The sequence below is a fragment of the Drosophila rhopaloa genome, unplaced genomic scaffold (assembly GCF_018152115.1).
Source record: "Drosophila rhopaloa isolate 14029-0021.01 unplaced genomic scaffold, ASM1815211v1 contig_163, whole genome shotgun sequence".
In the NCBI taxonomy this organism is placed as follows: domain Eukaryota; kingdom Metazoa; phylum Arthropoda; class Insecta; order Diptera; family Drosophilidae; genus Drosophila; species Drosophila rhopaloa.
In genome coordinates this window covers 6808047-6829850 of record NW_025335043.1, presented here as the reverse complement: position 1 = coordinate 6829850, position 21804 = coordinate 6808047, and the positions used below count along the sequence as shown (strand labels likewise).

General features: G+C 40.4%; 1 protein-coding gene across 2 annotated transcripts; it reads right to left on the bottom strand.

Moving 5' to 3' along the window:
* Nucleotides 1-1600: 1600 nt before the first annotated feature.
* On the bottom strand, nucleotides 1601-13980 carry LOC108051807 (acidic repeat-containing protein). Of its 2 annotated transcripts, none has more exons than XM_017134027.1 (8): nucleotides 13801-13980; nucleotides 7968-8203; nucleotides 7584-7736; nucleotides 7144-7407; nucleotides 6613-6711; nucleotides 3131-3365; nucleotides 1976-2609; nucleotides 1601-1909 (listed from the first exon to the last, which is right to left on the bottom strand). In XM_017134027.1, the coding sequence occupies exons 2-8, from the start codon at nucleotides 8191-8193 to the stop codon at nucleotides 1760-1762; spliced, it is 1761 nt and encodes a 586-aa protein (XP_016989516.1). In that variant the 5' UTR covers nucleotides 8194-8203; nucleotides 13801-13980; the 3' UTR covers nucleotides 1601-1759. The 2 variants fall into 2 exon arrangements, with proteins under 2 accessions (XP_016989516.1, XP_016989515.1); XM_017134026.2 differs by lacking the exon at nucleotides 13801-13980 and adding an exon at nucleotides 13573-13699.
* Nucleotides 13981-21804: the final 7824 nt, after the last annotated feature.

Sequence of the window (21804 nt, the reverse complement as noted above, 5' to 3'; positions counted from 1 at the left end):
TATTTATTAGAAATGTTGGAATAACTTGCAAATAATAAAAAGATGCTCGTCTACCAAGTTTACCAAAACTTTTTTTGTTAATAACACTAAAATAACAGATCAAAAACCGATCGAATTTTGTAATAAAGAAATTGCTTGATAATTTAAACATAAATAAACAGGTTGGTTTATAAATTATGATCTATAGATATGACAAAAACTCAAATTGATATATTAAAAAAGAAACTTGTGCTTCATATATATGGCATATTTTGAAGTTATATACTCCTTTTTTTGTTGATTTTTGTATCTGTATGAGGTGGTCGTGGGCCAGCAGGCTGCAGGACTTGGGCACTGATGAGTTCACTTCAGTGAGCAAATGAAACGATATTGTTGTCAATTTAGGTGCAACAAAGAGCAGCAATGCGTCCCGTCCCGTTCCCCGCCCGTCCCGTCCGTTTCTATCCGGCGGCAGACAAGGACAAGACAAAACAAACAGCATGCATGATGAGCGAGCGAGAGAGAGAGAAAGTCCTGCGATGGCAGGATGTCGGAGGGGGACAGCGATAGCTGGCGTAACAACAAAGGCAAACAACAACAAATTGCATGTCCTTCCGCCTAAGGTTGCAACACAATATACAACGCACTCATATTTACTTTGTTCGGAGGATCCTGTTCCAGGCTCTCTGTTCCTGTCCCTGTCTCTGTCTCCGTCTCTGTCCCCCCTGTCTCCATCTCCCCTCTCGTTCGCACCTGGACCTCGACGAACTCCTCGCCCAGTTGCAACATTAATGAAAACTGCAAGCGACCTGACACAGATACATGTGGGATAGTGGAAAGGTGGGCAAAAGGGATCAAAAGGGGGTGAAAAGTGGGAAAAGGCAGGACAATGGGGCGAAAGAGGGGTGAATAGAGGGGAAAAGGGGATCCAAAATGGGCGGAAAAGGACATGGTGGCACCTTTATTTACAGAGCCAAGGAAGCGCAGGGAGAGCTTTTCCAGAATTGGACAATATTTTTAGCCATTTTCAGTCCCTGATTTTCCTGCAGGTGATCTAGGATAATTGCCAACTAAACTGGGCTTAATGGTTTGGCAAGGGTTTGCAATTTAAAGAAACTCGTTTAGAGCGAAAAAATGATTCAAACAAATATGCACATATTTAATATCCTTTGGAAGAGATTCCCACAGCATTCTTCAGATTTTACTTTCATTTTCATTGCATATAAATGCCTACCATTTTACTGGATGAAATGTATTCCGAAATAAATAAACTAAAATTGTTTTGAATTTCAAACTTAATTGAGATATATGTACTAGCAATAAATTATCAAAAATTGAAGCTGACACAGTTTGACCAGCTATTCAGATTGATTTTCGCAATAAATATCAAATTCTACTTTATAGATTTTTTCCAATATTTCGGCAAGTTTTAAAATTCATTTTGTGCGATTTATCCCCATTTAGCTTTATTTTAATTGCATTATTTGGGTAAACATAAATCTAAATACTGCTTATCATATTTATTTCAAAAGTTAATTATTTTTCCATTATATAGACAAGTGTCAATTGAATTAAAACCCTGGATAAGCACCCATTTAATTTCGGTTTTATCAAAATCAAATTGCATAGACGAAGTTGATTTATTATCGATAGATGGGTTTGATAAATAGATGGGTAAATAAGTTAAATAAATAAATAAATTAGGCATTACAATTAGGCGTAGACTACAGCTGAGCAGAGCAGTGAGAGATGGCTGTTATCCTCGAGGACCATTTTGCGTTCAGAGCCTGACAACTTCGACGCCCTGAGGGGCAAACAAGGATTCGGCTGCCAATTTGAGTTTCTCGTTGACCAATTTGGCGATTTTGGGCGTGCGTCGCCACACAAATTCGCGGGTGCGGTCGTGATTGTCCTTGCTCTCCACCTCCACCTGCGTCAAAGGTTGATTGGTCAAAGAAATGGCAAAAAATAGAACGGATTTGAGGCTGTCACTCACCTGCTTGGGCTGTTGCACCTTGATGGACATTAGGGTGGCCCGATCGTCCAAAACGCTGAACTTGATGCGTCCCACCATCTCATTCGTCCTGGCCGTCGCACTCTTCACACTCCGCACGCTGCCCTTCTTGAAGGACTTCTCCACGCGCAGGATCAGTGGACCCAGTGTGAACTTGGCCTTGATCGTCGAGTTGCGTCCCTCGGCATCGCTGATCACCTTCACATTTCCCACCCGCTTCAAGGATGCCAATCCCGAGAGCCTTCCCTCGGCCTTTTGCAGCTTCTCCACCGCATTTCCCCCCGTCGCCCCCGCTTTGCTGGCCCCCGCCGGCTGATTGTAGTTTCCTGATTTCAGGCCAGAAGCCTTTTTCGTGTTTTGCTTGTGGCCCTGAGTGCCGTTCGAGGACTTCTTTTGGCTCGCTTTTGGGCCCGAAACAGTGCGCGTTTCCGCCTTCGGTGAATCGGATTCGGATGCCGAGGGGGCGGGGTCAGACTGCGATTCAGTGGGCCGCTTCTCGACGGCTTTGATGGCCAGCTCGGACTGTAATTGCGTCAACTGCTCCTGCAGCTTCACCGCAGCCTCCCGAGCCTCCTTGTTCGAATTGCCGGAACGAGGCTCCGAACGCGTGTTCTTCCTGCAAAAGGGACGCAATTTGAGTTGGTAAATAGGACACAGCTTGATTGCAGCCTTAAATCTTCTTTAATGATTTACTGCGGAATTTATGTAGCTATTTCTCATCAGAAATTGAAAGACCTTTACGTGCAAGGATCTATTTTTGTTCCTTATCTACTAAAAATGATGCATGGACTTGTAGATTCGAATTTTAGCAACCTATTGTTATTGGTATAATATTTGTTTTGGAATTTTAATGCACCAATGTTATTGCAGACTCTTTAAATAATTTTACATTTCAATATTGCGAATGTTACGGTTTAAAAAAAAAATTTACATTTTTATAATGCGTAAATTTGGGATAATAAAAATCGAAAATATTTTATTACATTTCTCATAAATAGTTAAAGCTTTTGGTTTAAGAAGTCGTTAAATAATGGGGAAATAAAAACAAACTCAAGGATCAAATGAATTAATTATTTCAAAAAGCTTTTATCTCATAAATAATAACGAAAAAATATTTAAATAAAAAATGCAACTTACAGCTTTTTGTGACCTCCGACCTTGCTGCTGGTGGATTGCTTCTTGTTGGCGGCCTTGACCGTTGACCCACTGGCGGTATTGGGGGATGCCAAGCGACCCGTGAGGTTAACCACATAGGGATCGTAGTTATCCGACACGATGCGATTGATCCTCGAGAAGATGGCGTCGATGAAGTGATTGTGGCGGGCCTGGAAAGCATCCGTGGACATGTCGATGACGTTGTTCTTCAGGTCACCTGCGTGGGGGTCAAAGGTCGAGCGGGGAGCGCAGGGAAAAGGGCGGCGGGGGTGGAAAAATGTTCACATTAGTTCGGTTCAGCTGAACACAATGAAAGTTCAAATCGAGGGGTGAGGAAAGGGCAGTGGGCGTACATTGTGGTTTCATTTTCGAAAGGGTGTGTGTGGGTGTGATTTTCCATAGGCATTCGCTTTGTTTTCAACCTCTAATTACATTCAAATGTAGCAGTGTGTGTGTGTGTGTGAGTACTGACCACAGATACACACTTCACTAACACACTTGGACCCCAGTGATTATACGGTGCGTGTGTGTTGGTGGCTGGGGTTAGCAAATAATGTAAAAAAAGAAAAGCTCCACCTCCAACATGCAGTTAAGTTCACAAGCGTGTACGTATTAAAAATCCAATAACCAACGGTTCAGCAAAGCAATTTATAGCTCTTTCCCTATCATAATTCATTGAAACTTTAGTGTAATTAATAGCGTGCTTAATCATTCGATAATTAAGTGATTTGTTGAGCCTTTTTGTTATTGCAAAATAATTATTATATATATAACTTTGCGGTAGGATTAAAGAAATCCACTTATAAAAATGATAAGCAATTAGATTTTCCATATCGCTATTAAAATTAAACAAATGTGATCGATATAAATCATATATTTATGTAGTCTAATTTTCTATAAAACTTTTGAAAATAAATCCTTATAATTAATAGGTGTAATAAATATATTTTGATGAAATCTTCTTTGTTTAGATTAATAAAATGTGATATAATAAATGTATCTTTCCTATACTAAACTTTTATTTATTGTGACAATAAAAAAATATTAAAATATTAAATTGTTTGAATTAAAATGAAAAAAAAGAGGTTAATCAAAAATATTTAATTAAAGTTTCCCAATTTGGAAGAATCTCTGTCTAATTAGTTGAGAGGTATTTTTCAGGAATTCCCACAAAAATAACAAAGCCCCAACTAAGTGGTCACTTAACCCCAAAAATGTATTTCCGAAACTGTCACCCTCGGAACGAAAGTGTGTGCAGCGATTCGCCAGGACCTTGTTGTCAGCCAGGACCCCAGGTTTTAATCCTTGTCTCCTCCTTATCGCGGTGACCCATCACCCGGGCACCTCCCCTTCGGGTGGGTTAGACACCCACAAGCGGATATAATCTCACACTCGACCACCGTTGAACGTGATGAGGTACTAATGTACTTTTTGCATGTTAACCCAGCCCCACCCCACAGTGAGTCCGCTAAGTACTCGCCCACGCCCAGAATCGGGTTCAGTTTTAGCAGTTGCCCTTTTCTCTAGTTGTTAATTGAAGCGGGGAATTTTAAATTTAAAGCGGCATATTCTAGAATAGATAATCGTGTGGGCGTTTGGGGCATTACAAAAAAAGGGATGTGGGGGTAAGGAATGCACAATTGCAATGGTTAAGGACCAGATTCTAACTAATTACAGCTGCAGATGGGCAAGATGGATGATATGAGGGTTTGACGAGATAGCACGGAACATTACTGTAATGACAGAAGCTGCTAATGATGAGTGTGTGTGAGGAGCGACAGAGAGGGGTAGAGAACAGACAGAGACAGAGACACCAATACCTGGCCTAAGGTGACGCTTGAAAGTATGCTACCAGAAATAGAAAACACAAAATTTCCAATTCCACAGTTTCCAATACCATTAAAAGTTTCACATAGAATTTCATTTCGCAAATTTATTTAAGCAAATTTTCATGTTGTTTTGTGGTTTGTTCTTCATCATCTTGCTTTGTTTTTTTACAATAAATAATAAATAAATAAATAAATAAATAATAAATTATAAATTAAATGACCTAAAACGCAAAGTTTAACAATTCTCTATTTTTTCTTGTGAAATTTTGCGCTGCCTTTCAAGCGTTCAACTTTTAGCTACAATTCGTTTTTCTTTAAGTTTGACGGAGTTTTTTCCATATTTTTACAAAATTTGCGTTATTTACGTTCGGAAAATTATGCGAGCCGAAAAAAGAGACAGAAAAAGCCAAAGATAAAACATTTACATCTTTTTTCTCATCTAAAATGTTCAATTGTAAGCCAAATGTGTGAAAGCAAGAGATAGCGATAGTGCTTAAATGCGTGTGTGTTGTGTATGCGTAAGAAAGATAGATATAGACAGGTAGAAAGAGATAGAGCGAGTGAGATAGGCAGTTGATTACATCATGATAACTAATTCCGAATCTGATTTGTTTAATTACACAAATAAATACGAAAAAGAAATTACAACTAGAAATAAATAAATTACACTAAGTGAACAATTCTTATTGCTGATGTTTGTTGTTGTTGTTACATCAATTTAGCTATAAGTGTATGCGGGGTGTGTGTGTGTGTGAGAGGGGGAGAGAGATATGAGGATGTGATGGAGTGGGAAAGAGAGAGAGCAAGAGAAGATATTCTTTCTGGGATTTCTCTTTCTTTTAATTCTCCGATACCCCTTTTCAATTCTTCTCTTGCTCTTCTTCTTCTCATTCTTCCGCCTTCTCTTCTTCTTCCTCTGCGCCTTCTTCTTCTTCTTCTTCTTCTTCATCATCTTCATCTTCTTCTTTTGCTTTGTGATCTCTTTGAATTCAACCATTTTTGTGCTTGGGCATTAAACATGTTGCTGTTGCAGTTGCAGCTGCAACTTGTGTTGCTGTTGTGCGTACAGTTGCTGTTGCAATTCTTTTGTCAGGTGAAACAGTCCGTGCGTAAATAACTCAACAATTGTGCGTTGGAGGGATAATGTGGAATTTAAGGGATAATTGTGCTGTTTTGTTGTTGTTTTGCAGATAGTTTGACTAGCACCAAACTCTCGATAAATTCATCCCCTCATCGGGGATGCGTAAAAATATATGTACTTAACTCAGTTTTTAATAAATTATAGGATAGCGAGGGGTGGGGGGAGGATTGTCAGTGCAGGCAAAGATGCAATTGCAAAAGTCCGGATCGCGTCCTGCCCCATTGTGAAAATGTTCAGAAAATTCGCTTTCCTTCTTTTGTTATATTTTTTGTGGGGCTTGTCATTCTTTGTTGCCGTAGTGGTTTTTATGTTGTTGTTGTTGTGGGTCCCTGTCTTTAGTTGTGGTTGCGGTTGTTGTTGTTGCTGTTGTTTGTTGTTCTTTTAGCAATTGTTTGGTTAATGCTTCAGCTCTTTTTTGGCCTTCTTGGAGGGACTTGTTGATTTCTTGGCCTTGCCTTCTTTCGTCGCCGTTTCCGACTTTGATTTGGACTCACGTGCTTCGCGGCGGGCCTCGATGATGTCATCGCCGATAATGTCATCGTCGTCATCGTCATCATCATCGTCGGCCTCCTCGTCGTCATCACCGGCGATACCTGTAATTTCACCAATTTCATCGACTCCATCATCAATATCATCATCATCATCATCGTCCTCGTCGTCCTCATCATAATCGTCATCGTCAGCGTTGTCAGTGTCGTCGGTGCCAGCAGCAACACCCCCCGGAGCAACACCGGCAACAAGTGTTGCAGGTTGCCCCAAGGTCGCACCACTGGCCACCAGCTTATTGTTAATGATGTGGTTGTTGGTTAGAGTGTTCTTGTTGACTGTGCTTGTTGTTGTCGTTGAATGCTGAGATGAGGCCTGTGATTGCTGTTGCAGTGGTTGCAGTTGCAGTTGCTGCTGTTGCAGCCGTATGTTTGTTTGTTTCTGTTGTTCGTCAATTGCAAGGGTGCTACTTAAACTATTTGTGCCACCACTAACACCATCTACAAGTGCGTCTTCATCGTAAAAAACATTTTGTTCACCTTCATTGTTGCTGGCGGCAGCGGACTGCGCCGGAGCAACGGCAGCAGACACGGACTCATCGGCGGCATTTCCAGCGGCCACGGGATCCGCAGCGTTTCCGGACTCCGCGGGCAGATCAACGCCATCGGAGATTCCGGCGCTCACGGAGGAAGCGGCAGCGGGGGCGACCTCATCCAGAGTTTGGGCGGGAGCGGCGGCAGCAGCGCTCTGAGGGGCGCTGGCAGCGGGTGCCACCTCGTCATCGTCATCCTCATCTTCATCATCTGGAAAAGAAGAGATATAAGTTCGCTCGCCTCAGAAATTTTAAGAAGTTTCAATAATATTCAATGAATTATATTTTTGGCGCCCCCGGGTAGATATTGGATATTGGTCCAGACAACAGGCCTGGCTTCCTGCCTAATCTCGACAGATTTGAGTAGCACCAAGTCTATAAACTTACCTCCCAAGATATCATCAAACAGCCTGTCCAGATAATCGTCATCATCATCGTCCTCCTCTTCATCATCATCGCTGGCAGTGGCTGCTGGGGCAGCCTGTCCCTGGGGGGTGTCATCCTCCTCGTCATCATCATCGTCCTCCTCCTCATCATCATCTGAAAGTCCCGAAATCAAAAGAACTTTGTTACCCAAGGAGAAGGGAACCACAGAAGAGAGTCACAAAAAATGTTGGTTAATAAAAGCAGGACAAAAATCGTTTTTGGCAGGGTGCGTATTGCATTGCTCAGTGGTTCAGTGGTTCGAACAGATCATACAGTGGTGCTGTGCTGGTGGTGCGGCCTGGGTGCATTCAGTGATCTAAAAATTGTTCATATCTCTGCACATACCATCATCGTCATCGATCAGATCTCCTAGATCGGGCTCATCATCGTCGTCCTCATCGTCATCATCATCATCATCGTCGCTGGCAGGAGCCACCGCTGGAGCCACCTCATTATTGACCGCCTGCTGCCGAGAAACAGCCCGCTCGCTTCTCGAAAGTCGCTGAAGAGGCGATGCCTCAATTTGCAGCAGCAACGCGCTCAGCACGCACAGCAAAATCACGAACTTCATTCTGTCAGATCTGTAAAAAAAGGTGGAAGTGATGGGATAAGTCCATAGATCGGTATACTTGAAAATATTTTTTTTTTTCGCGTCCAAAGGAGCGCAATCCCTTCTTTTTAATAATAGGAGTTTGAAACAAATCCTATTATTAAAGATACTACCAAAGAAAAGTGCCCCAGGTCATTGGTATTTCTAAATCTCTATAAATGCGTGTAAATTGTGATTTTATTTAACCCTGTTTTTTTTTCTTTGTGCAGTCACTTTCTTTTACATGACTGTGAAATTCCACATTTAGTGGGCAAACGTCGGTCAGCGGTGGAGTGGTCGTTCGGTCAATAAGCCAGCCACTAAAGAAAGCAGACAAAGGAGCGGCGCCCGTGTGAGAGTGCGAGTGTAAACATGTTTTTGAGCTACGCCTCAAAGTTGCCGCCGGCGGTGTTCACATGTCCATTCGCTGGCACTTGACACACAGCAGCAACAGCAACAGTTGCAGCAGCAGCAGCAACACCAACAGCAACAGCAGTCACCTGAGCAACAACAACACCTTTTTGGACAGCTGCAGGCGCCACAATGGCAGTTGAAGGCTGAGAGAGATAAGCGGGTCTCACTATCCATGAACACGCTTGCAGTCGGGGAAAAACGCTTGGCAAAGTTCTCAGGGGAAGTCCGGCTTCGAAGGGTATGCACAAGTTCGGTTTGCTGTCCTGGCATTGCTCTCATTGTAGTTTGTGCCGTGATGTTGCTGCTGTTGCTTCCATTGCTGGTGGCTTTTTAGTCATGACAATCAGCACGACCAACAGCCAACGGCAACTGCAAACAACCGCAGCAATTGTTGCCGTTGTTGCTGCTGTCGCAGTTGTTGTCGCAATTGTTGCTGTTGTAGATGTTGCTGCCGTTATTGTCGCAATGTCAAGTGCGGCTGCTGCGGGCTTAGTGAAAGCGACTGAGACGTCGACTGCGACGCAACGTTTTCCCAAAAACATGTTCGCAGCAATTCGAAGCAGCAACTGTTGTTGCCGTCGTGGATGTTGCTGCCGCCGCTTATTGAAAAAAAGAATAAAACGCTTTCTGGAAATCAAGTCCAGCGCTGATAAGCAAACAGCAAAGTGGCCATAAACCAAAGTGAAAACCCAGTGACCCACTGGCCAATTGCAGCTGCAGCTTCAGCGACAGCAACAACTGCAGCTGCATGCGGCAGCAACATTGCAACGTCTCAGATTTGAGTGGTTTAGTTTCGGGGTTTAGGGCTCGGTTTTTGATAAGCCGCCAAGACGGTGTTTTATGACGCTCCAGTGTCTCAAGTTTTCGGAGTGGAAGACAGCCGGCAGCAACATCAGCATCACGGCAGCAACATCAGTATCGCGGCAGCAACATCAGCCATTGCCGTCGCTTAATTAAAAGTTTTACGGAGCGAAGCACTTCAGCGGTGTTTATTAAATACCGATGCTCCAGGCAAATACCTTCTCAGCCGTCGAGGGGCCGTGAAATGAGGGAAAAGCTCAACAAAATATGATGACATATTACCTGGCCTAAGTACAGTGGGTGTTAATTACCTAGAAAATATGAGACTTCTACAACGATTTGTTTACCAAACTCTGGGACCTTATGAATTTTAATGAAGATTAAAATGAAGAATTGTGATTTTTTAAGTGAAGTGAAGACCACAAAGTACATAAATACTTGGCAGATTGCTAACTGAAACCTAAGTTGTTTGTGAAATTTCGTGATAGAATCTTGAAAATAAGTAAAATAAATCTGAACTAAAATCATTTCAGTAACCACCCTGTTGCACATGCAATTTTCCCACTATATGCCCATCCCTTTTTGAATTTTCCCAAGGGCCTTCTGTTTCGAAGAACTTATAAACTCCTGCCTATTGAAGTCTAGAGGAAATTGCATTTACTTTTTGCACCGGCCCCGCCCTTTCGGCCACAAAGCTCTTTTATCTACCATTTTTCTCGCCGAACTCGGAACATTTCACGCGTCATGCCGCAAGAACGGGAAGAACAAGAAAATCAAGGGGAGTTTAGGGGTTACTGGAAGGTTTTTCTTGGGGCGAAGGGGGGGTTGAAGGGTTGAAGGCTGAAGGGCAGGGCAACAATGCAATGCAAAACTTCTGACAAGCGTGGGACAGAAAGAAAATGGGGGGGCGAGTTTTTGCAGTTCTTCAGCTTTGGCAACCACTTGGCTCTCTCTTCTTCTTCACTAGTTTCTTCTTCTTCTTGTTCGTTCTGGTGTTGTCTATTGTAGGAACTAACTCATATGGAACGCTGCTCCCACTATGCAATATTTTAATGCCCCCATAGAAAAACGCAGCTAACCGTGTGTGCATTCTACATTAATATTCATGTGCGTGATGCTGATGGAAAAGATACCAGCTACAGTACACTAAAAGAAAATGTACTTATCCAATAGTTTGGAGTTAGGAAGTTCGAAACTCTTATACAAACTAAATTGAAATGACTTTTCTTTAAAATATATGTACCAGAGATATACAAATAAAACTGTTGACTAAATAACAAATAGTAAATACTTGTTTGAAAATAAGTTTCAAGCTTTTAATCAAAGAGTTATTTAATAAAATCTTGTCTTATTTAGAATTAAGCCGACTACGTTATTTTATATAAAATCTAGTACAAATCATTAATGCTAAATATTATATATTGATTTTTGTAGGGGCTATGCATATATAAGAACTTGTTAAAGAACAAAGCTAAAATGACTTGTTTTAAAAATTCTCAAACATAAAAAAATTATTAAGAATTTTTAATTTTTCCCAGTGCACTTTGGTAGTGTTTGCTGTGCACTTGCACGTCACATAGCTGGCAAAAATTACTTAAGCCCACTCAGAGAGGGGAGTGGGGAGAAGGGGAGCGGGGTAACTATTGAAGGTGGTTGCCTGAGGCGCGGCAGCTGCCACTTGACGTTGGGGCTTCAGCCCGTTGGCCCCGCCCCCCGCATCCCTATTCCAGCTCCTGTTCTCTATCCGCATTGTCATATCAGCGTCATATCAATAAATATGCAGGCCGCACAAAAGGCCACGTGCAGACAGGATTTGCATACCCCTAACTTACTGCCACTGCTGCTGCACCTGATTTCCCCACCAGCTTGGGATCCTTCTTTGTTCGAGTTTGTCTCATATGTTTGCGGAGCCTTGTCTTCGCAGCTGCGTTGCAGTTAATTTTCCAAGACAATGGCCCAAGAGGTGGTGTAGAAAAATAAGCTTTACACGTGCCGCTTCAACGGCCACGCCCCCTCTAAATTTACAGTAAGCGCTTTTTGGGGGCGCTGCTGCAGATGGGTGGAGTTTTTTCAAGGGGCTTTAAATCACGAAAAAAGGAAGAAATTGTTTTGTAAAGCAAAAGTGTTCTTTAAAAAGTTTGCATGAAAATATATGTTGATTTAAAGAAAAAAAACATCAAGAAATGTTTCTTAAAGTAAACACTTTTTACATTGAATTTAATGTACTAATAAAAATTATTAGGAAATTTAAATCTGAGCAGTTTGCGAGTACAAACAGTGTTGGCATATAATAAATTTTAAAGATTTTTTAGAAATTGTGAAGAATTAAAATATTTCCCTAACTTTTAGACAAATAGATTTTGTCACTTTAAAAATCTCAAAACTTTTTTGAAGCTTCTTGTTTTTTTTAAGTGCACTGCCTACGCAAAAGTTGCTATCGTTCTCTCTTATGTTTTTTGCATTTTGTTTGCCCCTCTTCAGCATTTCTTTTTCGCATGCACTCGCACGTCACTTGAATTAGGACTTTGTTATCGTCGCGTCGGCGCCACCTGGCGGAACAAGCTGGCAACTGTGGCCGGACAGGGGATTCCCCCTGAATTTTCCTGACTGACAGGCTGCATAAACTTGGTCATGAACTAACTACTTAGGAGAGCAAAAAGCAAAGACGCAAGAAAAAAAAAATAAGAACACTGGCGGGAAATGTGCGAAAAAGTGGAAAATGAATTGGAGCCACTCGAATTGCCAGCAGACTTTGTTCTGTTAATAGCTTGTCCTTGCTGGCAAGTACACCCCAATTCATCCGCCCCGTTGGCCTGAGTGTGTTTTGTTTTGGCAGCAAAGTGCTGGCCAATGTAAACAGTGTAAACTATAACTTGGAACTGGAACTGGTTGAGGTTGCTGGAGCTGGCCAGGAAACACTTAAATTAACTGCTTCAAGTCGCTCGTATGTGGGTCAGCTGGGCAGAAGAAACCTGAGAGCCACGAGAGATGATTACTCAACTTGGTTCGCATCGGTTCTGTATAGGTTGCTGTGCTTTGCTTTGGTTTGGTTTGGCTTGGCCTGGTCTGCTGACCGCAGAATCCCAAACAACATCAGCAGCACATGTGAAAATAGAGCGCATAAAAACCAGAGAAATTGCCAGTGAACGAGTGGGGGGAGGGGGGTTTCGACTGTATTGTACTATTCTGGCCCTAAATTGCCGCAGATACAATTTATGACCCGGCCAGTTAAGAGTCCGACTCCGAGCACAAGTTGCCTTCCGCAGTTGAAAATCAATTAAAAGTTCTTGCCCAAGACGTTTGGCCCATTCCAAGGCTGCATCGCGTTGAGCTTTATGGCCCCTTTATGTTCGAGGGAAATCGGGGAAGGGAAAATCAGGAGAGGGGTGGAAAAACTAAGCATGCAAACGCTTACATTTCCCACAAAAAATAGTACAAGAGTGGAAGGTTAAATGGAACAGATCGAAATCGCCGCTCCACTTTCACGTACTTTTTAGTCCAATGCTAACTTGCAAACTTGACTTTAAGGATACTCATATTTTCCCACAGCAAAGCCGATGATAATCCTTCGAACTTTTTCACAGTTTTTGATACGACTGTAAATATTAGCAGAAATTATTATCAATGTTTGACTTAGCCTTCTCTAAATGCTCTTTATCAGATTTCTTGACCGAGAACTGCTCTAGATTTCACAAGTTTTTGTGGCTTAAAATGATCAATATTGAAGTAATCAATTAGAGAAGCTCTGCTATGGCACATGTTATTTTAAAATAAATCTTGGATTATCAACTTGATAATGAGAGAAGACAAGTTTTATTTAAAAAACCATAATAAACAGAAATCGTTTTTAATAAACTATTTAAGATGGCTTATGCACTGGCAAGAGAACTTTATCAAAAATTATGGGATAAACATAATTTGTTTTAAAATGGTTTATAGTCCTCAGGCCTTTACATATTTGTATTTAGTCCATTTGCAAAGCTATGGAAAATAAACACTCAAGGTAATCCTTTCATTATGAAGCCATTTTCAAAAATAGACTTTTAATATTAAGTGGAGTGATTACACGAAAAGTACAGGAACTACGGAAACTCCTCTCCACTTTCACACAGTGTTTCTTTTTTGTTTAGTAATCCAAAGGCTAACCTTGACTAAGTATTATTCACTGATCTTGGCACAGAACCGATAACAACCGATAGGAGTGGGCTTTTTGGACCGTTTCGAAGCGCTGCGATCTCCTCGAGTTGCCGTGAAAGACTGTCGCTGGCGAACTGCTTCTTGGATGGTTTTGAGTTTTTAGTCTTGAGTTCGAGGCCCCCCCTTTTTCTGCCCGATTCTTGGACAGTGACTTTCTTTTTTACCGCCTCTCTTTACCTGTTTTTGTGGCGATTCGATTCGTTTCGATTCGATTCGAGTCGACTCGAGTTGGGTGGATTGTGGATTCTGGCCTGAGCTTGGCTGGCTTTTCAGAGATTCGAGTTTTCGGTTTTCCAACACCGCCGCGCACACAACTGTCTCGCTCGACTGACCGTCTGCAACTGATCGCTTTCAGCCAGCTCGTCTTACCAACATACCAACTTGGCTCGCGAGGCCCGAAGCTCGGCCCGAAGCGTGAATTTACATTTGGCTGCTTTCTTGGCTCTCTTCGCTCGTCGATTCTTCAATTAATTTGACGAGCTGGGCTGGCCTGGGAAAGTATTTGGCACACTAAACGGCCAGCACACCAGCACACCAGCTATAACAGTTAGCGGCTTGTCAGCGGTACGACAACCTCCCCAACACTCGTGAGCTATGATCTAAGAACCCAGGACGGGCGAGTCTCGTTGACGGCTCGGCTGTTTTATTGCAGCTCTAAATAGAACAGAGCCGAGCCGGTCATAAAACCCATTTTAATTAATCCACGAATCATAAAACTAAGTTTTCAATTACTCGAATGGAAAAGCCAGCCCATAAAATGGGATGAAAAACAGATCAAAGTGTCTTTGTAAATTTAGTTAACCTCATTTTATAGGAAAACTCTTCGTTTGGAGTTTAAAATAGAACATTTGAAATTGCACTTTTTCTAAGAAACACTACATTTAAGTTTTTCTATAATTAAACTCTAAAATTTTAAATTAATTATTTTTATTAGATAACTTGATAACATATACCATACTAGACTCAGAAAAATTAAGACTAACCAATTCCCATTTTAGTTGCAATAAGAAATTAAGGAATTATAAATTAAACTAATTTGAATGAGGCGTTCTACTTTTAAAATGTTTTGTATTAAATAACTTTAAGTTAAATCTATTTTACAAATTATTCCTCAACAATATAAATGGAACTTAAAAGTTGCGATTGAAACAGTAGATAAAGTTTCGATAGATCTAGCTCGCATTAAAGATCAACTTCCTTTTTTTTTTAAAGACATTCCGTTTGGCTTAACATAATTTATTTTGACAAGCCGAAAAAGGTTTGTTTGATTTGTAGCCAAATAAAATTCTTTCCATTGACCTTCCTCGATTCTCCGCCGCGAGTTAGCCATACATAAATATTTTTGCCACCTGGAGTTGCGAATCGCAGAGTGCTATATTAATATTGATTTATTCAGTCATCGTTCCGCACCCTAACCCCATTCCACATTCTCCTGGCCCCGATCGGAAGGTATTATGCATATATGGTGCTAATTTCTGCTTCTGCCGAACCGACCAGCCCATCAAAGTGAAATCGCACTGGGGCAGTTGGGGAAAAATGAGTGAATACGCTTTATAGAAATACATCCTATGATAAATTGAGGTGTAATTAATTCGATTCGCCCTGACTGACGTTTCATTTTCAGTGTCCGGGACGAGGAAAATTGACAGTCACTGCACTGGCACTCAAAGTCAAAGCTTTCCCACTTACTCGGGAAAATTGTTGGAAGTCCATGTCGACGTCGACTGAGGCAGCGGCAGTGGCAGAGGCAGCGGCAGCGACGTCAACTGAGGCAACGACGGTTCACATCCAACAGTAAAACGTGTTCTACTCGTTTATGGCCAACACTACGGGCTGCTTCTTCTTGGGCAAAAGTTGTTTTTACTGTAGTGTAGCTGTCTATAACTTTCTTCTTGGCCAACTGAAGTCTGAGGCTGCGAGCCAAGTTAACTGGCTGTATGGCATAGTAAAGTCTCTGTTAACAGGTCAGTGGAGTTTTCTTAAACTTCCAACTTAGCCCGCTGCCGAAAGACAGAAACCGAAACCGAGTGTCTGCAGACTGCCGCAGAATGTTACGAAATTTTATGTAATGTGCCAAAAAAAAAAATACAAAAATAACAAGAAAGGAAAGCTAACTTCGGGCGGAGCCGAAGTTGATATACCCTTGCAGAATATTCTATAAATTATATTCTCCAAAATTATTCATATGATGCATTCTTAATACTCATAAAAAGTCCCAACTTCCCAACTTTAAAAACACCAAAGTTATGTCATTTCCAATCGTTCAGTTATATGGCAGCTATAAGATATAGTCGGCCGATCCTTATGAAATTTGGTAGGTCGGATTGATTGGCCAAAAATAAAACCCATAGAAAATCCCAATTTCCTTACTTTACAAACACCAAAGCTATTGCATTTCCGATCAATCAGTTATATGGCGGCTATAGGATATAGTCGTCCGATCCTTATGAAATTTGGTAGGTCGGATTGATTAGCCAAAAATAAGACCCATAGAAAATCCCAACTTCCAAACTTAAAAAACACCAAAGTTATGGCATTTCCGATCGTTCAGTTATATGGCAGCTATATGATATAGTGGCCCGATCCGGCTCGTTCCGACTTATATACTACCTGCAATAGAAAGACAACTTTTGGGAAAGTTTCAAGCAGATAGCTTTAAAACTGAGGGACTAGTTTGCGTAGAAACGGACGGACAGACGGACAGACGGACAGACGGACAGACGGACAGACGGACGGACAGACGGACGGACAGACGGACAGACGGACATGGCTATATCAACTCAGGAGGTGATCCTGATCAAGAATATATATACTTTATAGGGTCGGAAATGTCTCCTTCACTGCGTTGCAAACTTTTGACTGAAATTATAATACCCTCTGCAAGGGTATAAAAATGGGAAAACAATCTGAAAAAAAAAAACAAAGCTCTGCTCAGTGAGCAATGCCCAGAAAACTTTCATTTCAAGGCAACAAACAAACAACACTTCTCGCTTGGCCAAACTTTAACTATTTCTTGAGGGGGGAAGTTGAGCTGAGGCAAGTTCAAAAAGCATATAATTTTACATTTTAATGGCTTAATACACTTTGACATTTGCTCGGTTTTGGGGTCACACAGGTGGCCGAAAAATTTGGAAAGGCGAAAACAATCACATCAACACTTGGTATTCCTATAACCCCCCTCCCGTGGGGCTTATCAAAATCCTACTGCGGCTAAATATTTTAGGGGTATTTTCCTGCTCCATTTGACTAATTAATTTCTGGGCAACTTGCTAGGCTTCAGTGAGTGGCTTCGTGGGGGGCTGCCAAAAGTTTTTCCGGCTTACTAATTTTGGCTGCACTTGTTGTTGGGCTGTTTAGTTTTCCGAGAATGCCACCCACTGAAAATCTTTGCCAGCGATTGGCAGTTCTAATTGAGAGTTTCCGCTCGCCTATTTGGCGCTTGATTCAGCGATTAATTATGGACGTCAAGTGCTATAGTAATTGCGGGATATAGTTTTAATTGAAACATGGCCAAAGAGCAAAACAACTCTTCTGAAAAATGTATAGGTTTGTAACAGAGTTGCAAAGTTTAAGGACTTTTAGTTTAGGGAAGAAAACAAAACATAATGAAAGTTTTAAAATTACATTTCAACTAACTATTTAAGAATAAGTTTTAAGAATAAAATATTTCCGAAAATGTGGTAACCATTTAAGATACAAAATATGTCACTCGAACAAAGCCGAACAAAATGTAATAGTTGTAAATGGTTATTCAAGCAAATGCAAACAATTTGCATACAAATGGAGAAAACAAAAGTTGTGACAGCTTGCAGGTTGTCACCTTAATTATATTTTAGCATTTATCAATGGTAAAAACTAAATTTGAACTGGTCTGAACCTCCAAGGGCCCCTGAAAAATTCATTTGAATTTGAATAAAGTTTGCCAAACTGAATTTGTAGTAATATACATATTATTAATGGCTTGCTTTTATTAACATTTTTTGATTTTATTACTGTAAACTACAAATGTTAATTGTTCTAGAATTAAAGGGTTTTGTTGTATAATCTTTTAGCTTTTTATGGATAAACAGCAAAAGAGTTAAGAGCTTTGTTATGGATTTGTACCCTTAATAAAATGATTAATATATAAGAGGAATTATTTAAGTCCTACATAATAACATATTACTTAAACAATAAGCTTTGCTTAAAGACAATTCAAATTTTGACCAATTTAATCGATTGAAACTTATCCAATTAAATGTATGCAAGGGTGGCCAATTCTCTCTTTCGCTTTAACTTTTTATTCTTCTCCCCCTTAACTCTTATCAGCTTATCACTAATTGCCCTGGCAGCGTCCTTAACCGCTTCTCGTCCATGAAACTCCTTATTAACCCAATAATACCCCCCACCCACAACTCCGCTCAGTGCCACGTACATTGTTCATTTAACGCTCGTTATTGTTCCGGCGCTCATTCAAGCCATCCAATTATCCTCACTAACCGACCTCCGCCGACAATTAAAGGCATGAAATTATTTGATTACCAACGTTTTGTCGCTGTCTCAAACGAATTTCGCTTTTCTTTCGAGCTTTTCACGAGCGCACGAATTTTCTCGGCTTTTCCTTGACTCCACACTCCACGTGTGTGTTGCCGTGAGTATTTGTGGTATTGGTGTAATGGTTGTTATTCGGTGTATAGTTGTAGGTGAGATTATGCATGAAAGCGCTTTCGTGTGCCTGGAATAATCAAGGCGGTCACTTTTTTTAGGGGCGTGGCCACAAGGGGGAGGCTGCTCTTCACACGCGCCAACTGTCAATAAACTGATGGTGATTGAGGGGGATTTCCACACCCCCGCGACTAATCGATTTTCAAAAGCGGCTTATAGTTAGTGGCTGATGTTGCTGCTGTTGCTGCTGTTGCCACCGTGATGTTGCTGCCGTGCCAATTGGTGTTGCTGCTATGCGTACTGATTAAATGCAAAGTGCGTGCCGCTAATTTCGCTTCGTTTAAAGCGAGTACATGCATGTCGCCGAAAGCCAAATGAAAACCATTGGACATTACCGGGATTTGTATTTGGATTTGCGTTTGACGCCGCTGAATTTCATTTGCGCATTACATTCAATTTTTCATGCTGCCCTGCACTAGGGCTGCCTTTTGGTTTCGTTTTTATTTCTTTATGAATTCATTCACGTACCGCGCACAATAGGCAACTCAACTGGAATCCTCTTGACCGTTAAGTTCCTGCACTGTGAGAAATTTTGAAAACCCTGGAGTCAGTGGGAATTGGGAAAACACTTCTAAAAATGAAATAACCGAAAGCGATTCGACATATAACTCATATGTTTATTACCAACAGGAAAATATAGAACTGCACAACAAGTTAGTCCCAACATTTATTTATTTTTACTTAAACATTTGATATACGATTTGCATAAGAACTACATATTTAAATATTAAGTTGCATATTACAGATTGAGAGAATTAAAAAACTACAACATATGCCTTTAATTATTTAGAATTTTTCCACACATTTTTTTTGTATATCCTTATCTTTGTTAATATTTATTGCTTCCCAATATCAATTAAATCTCTTTCGAATTTAATTTAATGACTTAATTCAGCAACAATCATTTTAAATAAATAAATATTTGCATTTCCTATAAGGCTTTTGTCTACAAAACATTTTGTATATAGGCACATCTTTTTGTTAAATTAACCACAAACATTTGGCTTCACAAAAATCTCTTTTGATGTCTTATATTTATTACTGGGACATTGAAAATAAGCCAATAAAGTTATGATTTTTCTCCGTGTGCCTCTGCAACCGCCTTTGTGTGCCTTAAGTCTCATTTCGCATTCAATAAGCGAACGCATCCATCCATCGAACGAAAGCCAAGACAACCGAGGCAATTTCAATACAAGCGAACAAAATCAACGGCGGCAGCAACGGCAACAAGAAATGGTAAATGAAAGTGCCCTCAAAAGGTTTTCTAAATTTGTACCTCCAAGTGCGCGAAGAAGAGTTTTTTCCAATTCCGTTTTTTATTTTTTTCCGTTTTTTACTCCGGCTTTTTTGAGGTTGGGCTTAATTGTGTCGCAGTGCAGTGAATGACTGAATGACGGAGCGATTGAGTGACTGACTGCAGAGAGAACTCACCGGCTTTCAATTAGCGAAAGTCCGATATGCATATGAAGCTGGTTCTACCCGAATCGGAGTGGGCGAAACAGAAAGAAAAAGCTGTCATCGGCCGGAATGGTATCGTTAAAACGCCATCTAATTATCTATTTATGCCTAGTTTTACTTTCAGGTTAGCGGCTTCTATTTCTTCTCCAGGGCCAGTAGCCAATGGCCAAGGCCTATTCGAAGTTGGCCATGAGACAAGTGGCACACCGGAAAAAGTTAATGTCAGCTTAATAATATTATTATTTTTATGCGCTGCTGATATGGGTTGTAATTTTTAAAACTAACACTTAAATATATTTACATCATTATCAGGTTTAAAATAACTTGTCACCAAACAAAATTATGTTATATTATAACTATTTTATTTGCAACTTGATAATCTACAAAATATTACATAATACAGACAATATAAATTAAAATTATATATCAATTAGAAAGATTAAATGTAAAACTATTTATTATTAAAAAGGGGTAAAATGAGATTTAAAGAAAATGTTTTCCAGGTAAATGCTGGAAAAATTAATAAAAAACTGGAATAATATTTTAAGCTCTTGAACCTAAAATAGGAAGTCACAGATGAATGTGTATGTTGCAAAAGTTAAAAGTTAAGAAACTGTAAAGCTAGACTTTGTAAGGTCAATGTAAGCACATTTATTATTTAGGAGTTGTATGAAAACGAAACTTATAAACATTGCATGTAATAGCCAAAAAATGTTATAATTTTATTCCTTAAGAATACCAAAAACTAAAGTATTTCCTAGTGCAATTTCCCATCTTTAAGGTGAATTTCTCTCAGTGCAGTCAACTGAGAGCGGAATTCAGCTCTCGCACAGGAAGGGAAAGCGGCCAATGTGGCTGAGCATCGAATTGTGTGTGTGCCTCAGTCTTGTTTTACAGCTCCAAAGAAAAGCAAAAGTCTGAGGCACATTATGGCCAGAAATTGACATTCTTTGCCGCCCCGCCCCCTCCCGACCCCGCCCCTTTGGCCAACAAACCGCCAGCAGCATCGGCAACACATCGACAACAATTCGAAAAACAAAATAAGAGAAGAAAAAATACCGAAAAAAAACTGGCTCCAGGCACTTTCTCTTTCTTTCACTGGCGATAACGGATGGCTAAAAGGGGGTGGGGAGGGGGGAGGTGAAAAGGGGATGGCCTAAAGGGGGGGTGGCCAAAAAGGCGGGGACAACAACAAAAAGGGAAGCACACACAATCATCGACAAACAGCCACATCAAATAGAAAAACAACAACGGCAATCGGAGTAAATAGACCAATTGCTCTTGTTGTTGCCCCTAAGCAATTTATAATTTATTTATGCCGTTAACACACACACACACTTGCACACACGAACACACACACGCACTGATGTTTCATCTTGGTAATTGACACTTTAAGGCATTGAAATGTGGGCGTGGCACACGAGTGACAACTACATTAACAAAATACCATTTACGCTCATAAAACTGTCAAATTGAAGTGTCGACTTGGCTAACACGCAATATCACAGAGATGATGAGTGAATTGTGGGGAAGGGGAAGGGGTTTTGGCCAAATCAACGTCACTCCAAAATTAGAAGGAGCAGGCTGCGAAAATCGCTCAACTCAGCCAAAAGTTGAAGTTTATTACCCGAGGCATTTCAACGTTGTTATTAATGTGCAAAGAAGAGCTAGATTTAATAAGTGTGTAGATAGTTTGATAGTTTTCAATTTTGAAAGGATATAAAGACTATTCTAAGAATTCATATCCTTCAATTGCAATTAAAAGATGATTTTATCGCCCAGATATTCAAAACTTTTAATAACATTAAATTTTGTTCGATAATGTTTAACAAATTCGATTTCTATTGTTTATGTATACAAATAAGTACATAGATTTAAATTGACCAATTTGTTCCAAAATTTTGGAAACTTAAAAAAATTAATTTTAAATATTTTTGTTATCATTAAATCGTAAGATGTGATTATTGTCAAATTAATTGAATTTTAAATATTTATTAAAAATACACTGTTTATTTAATG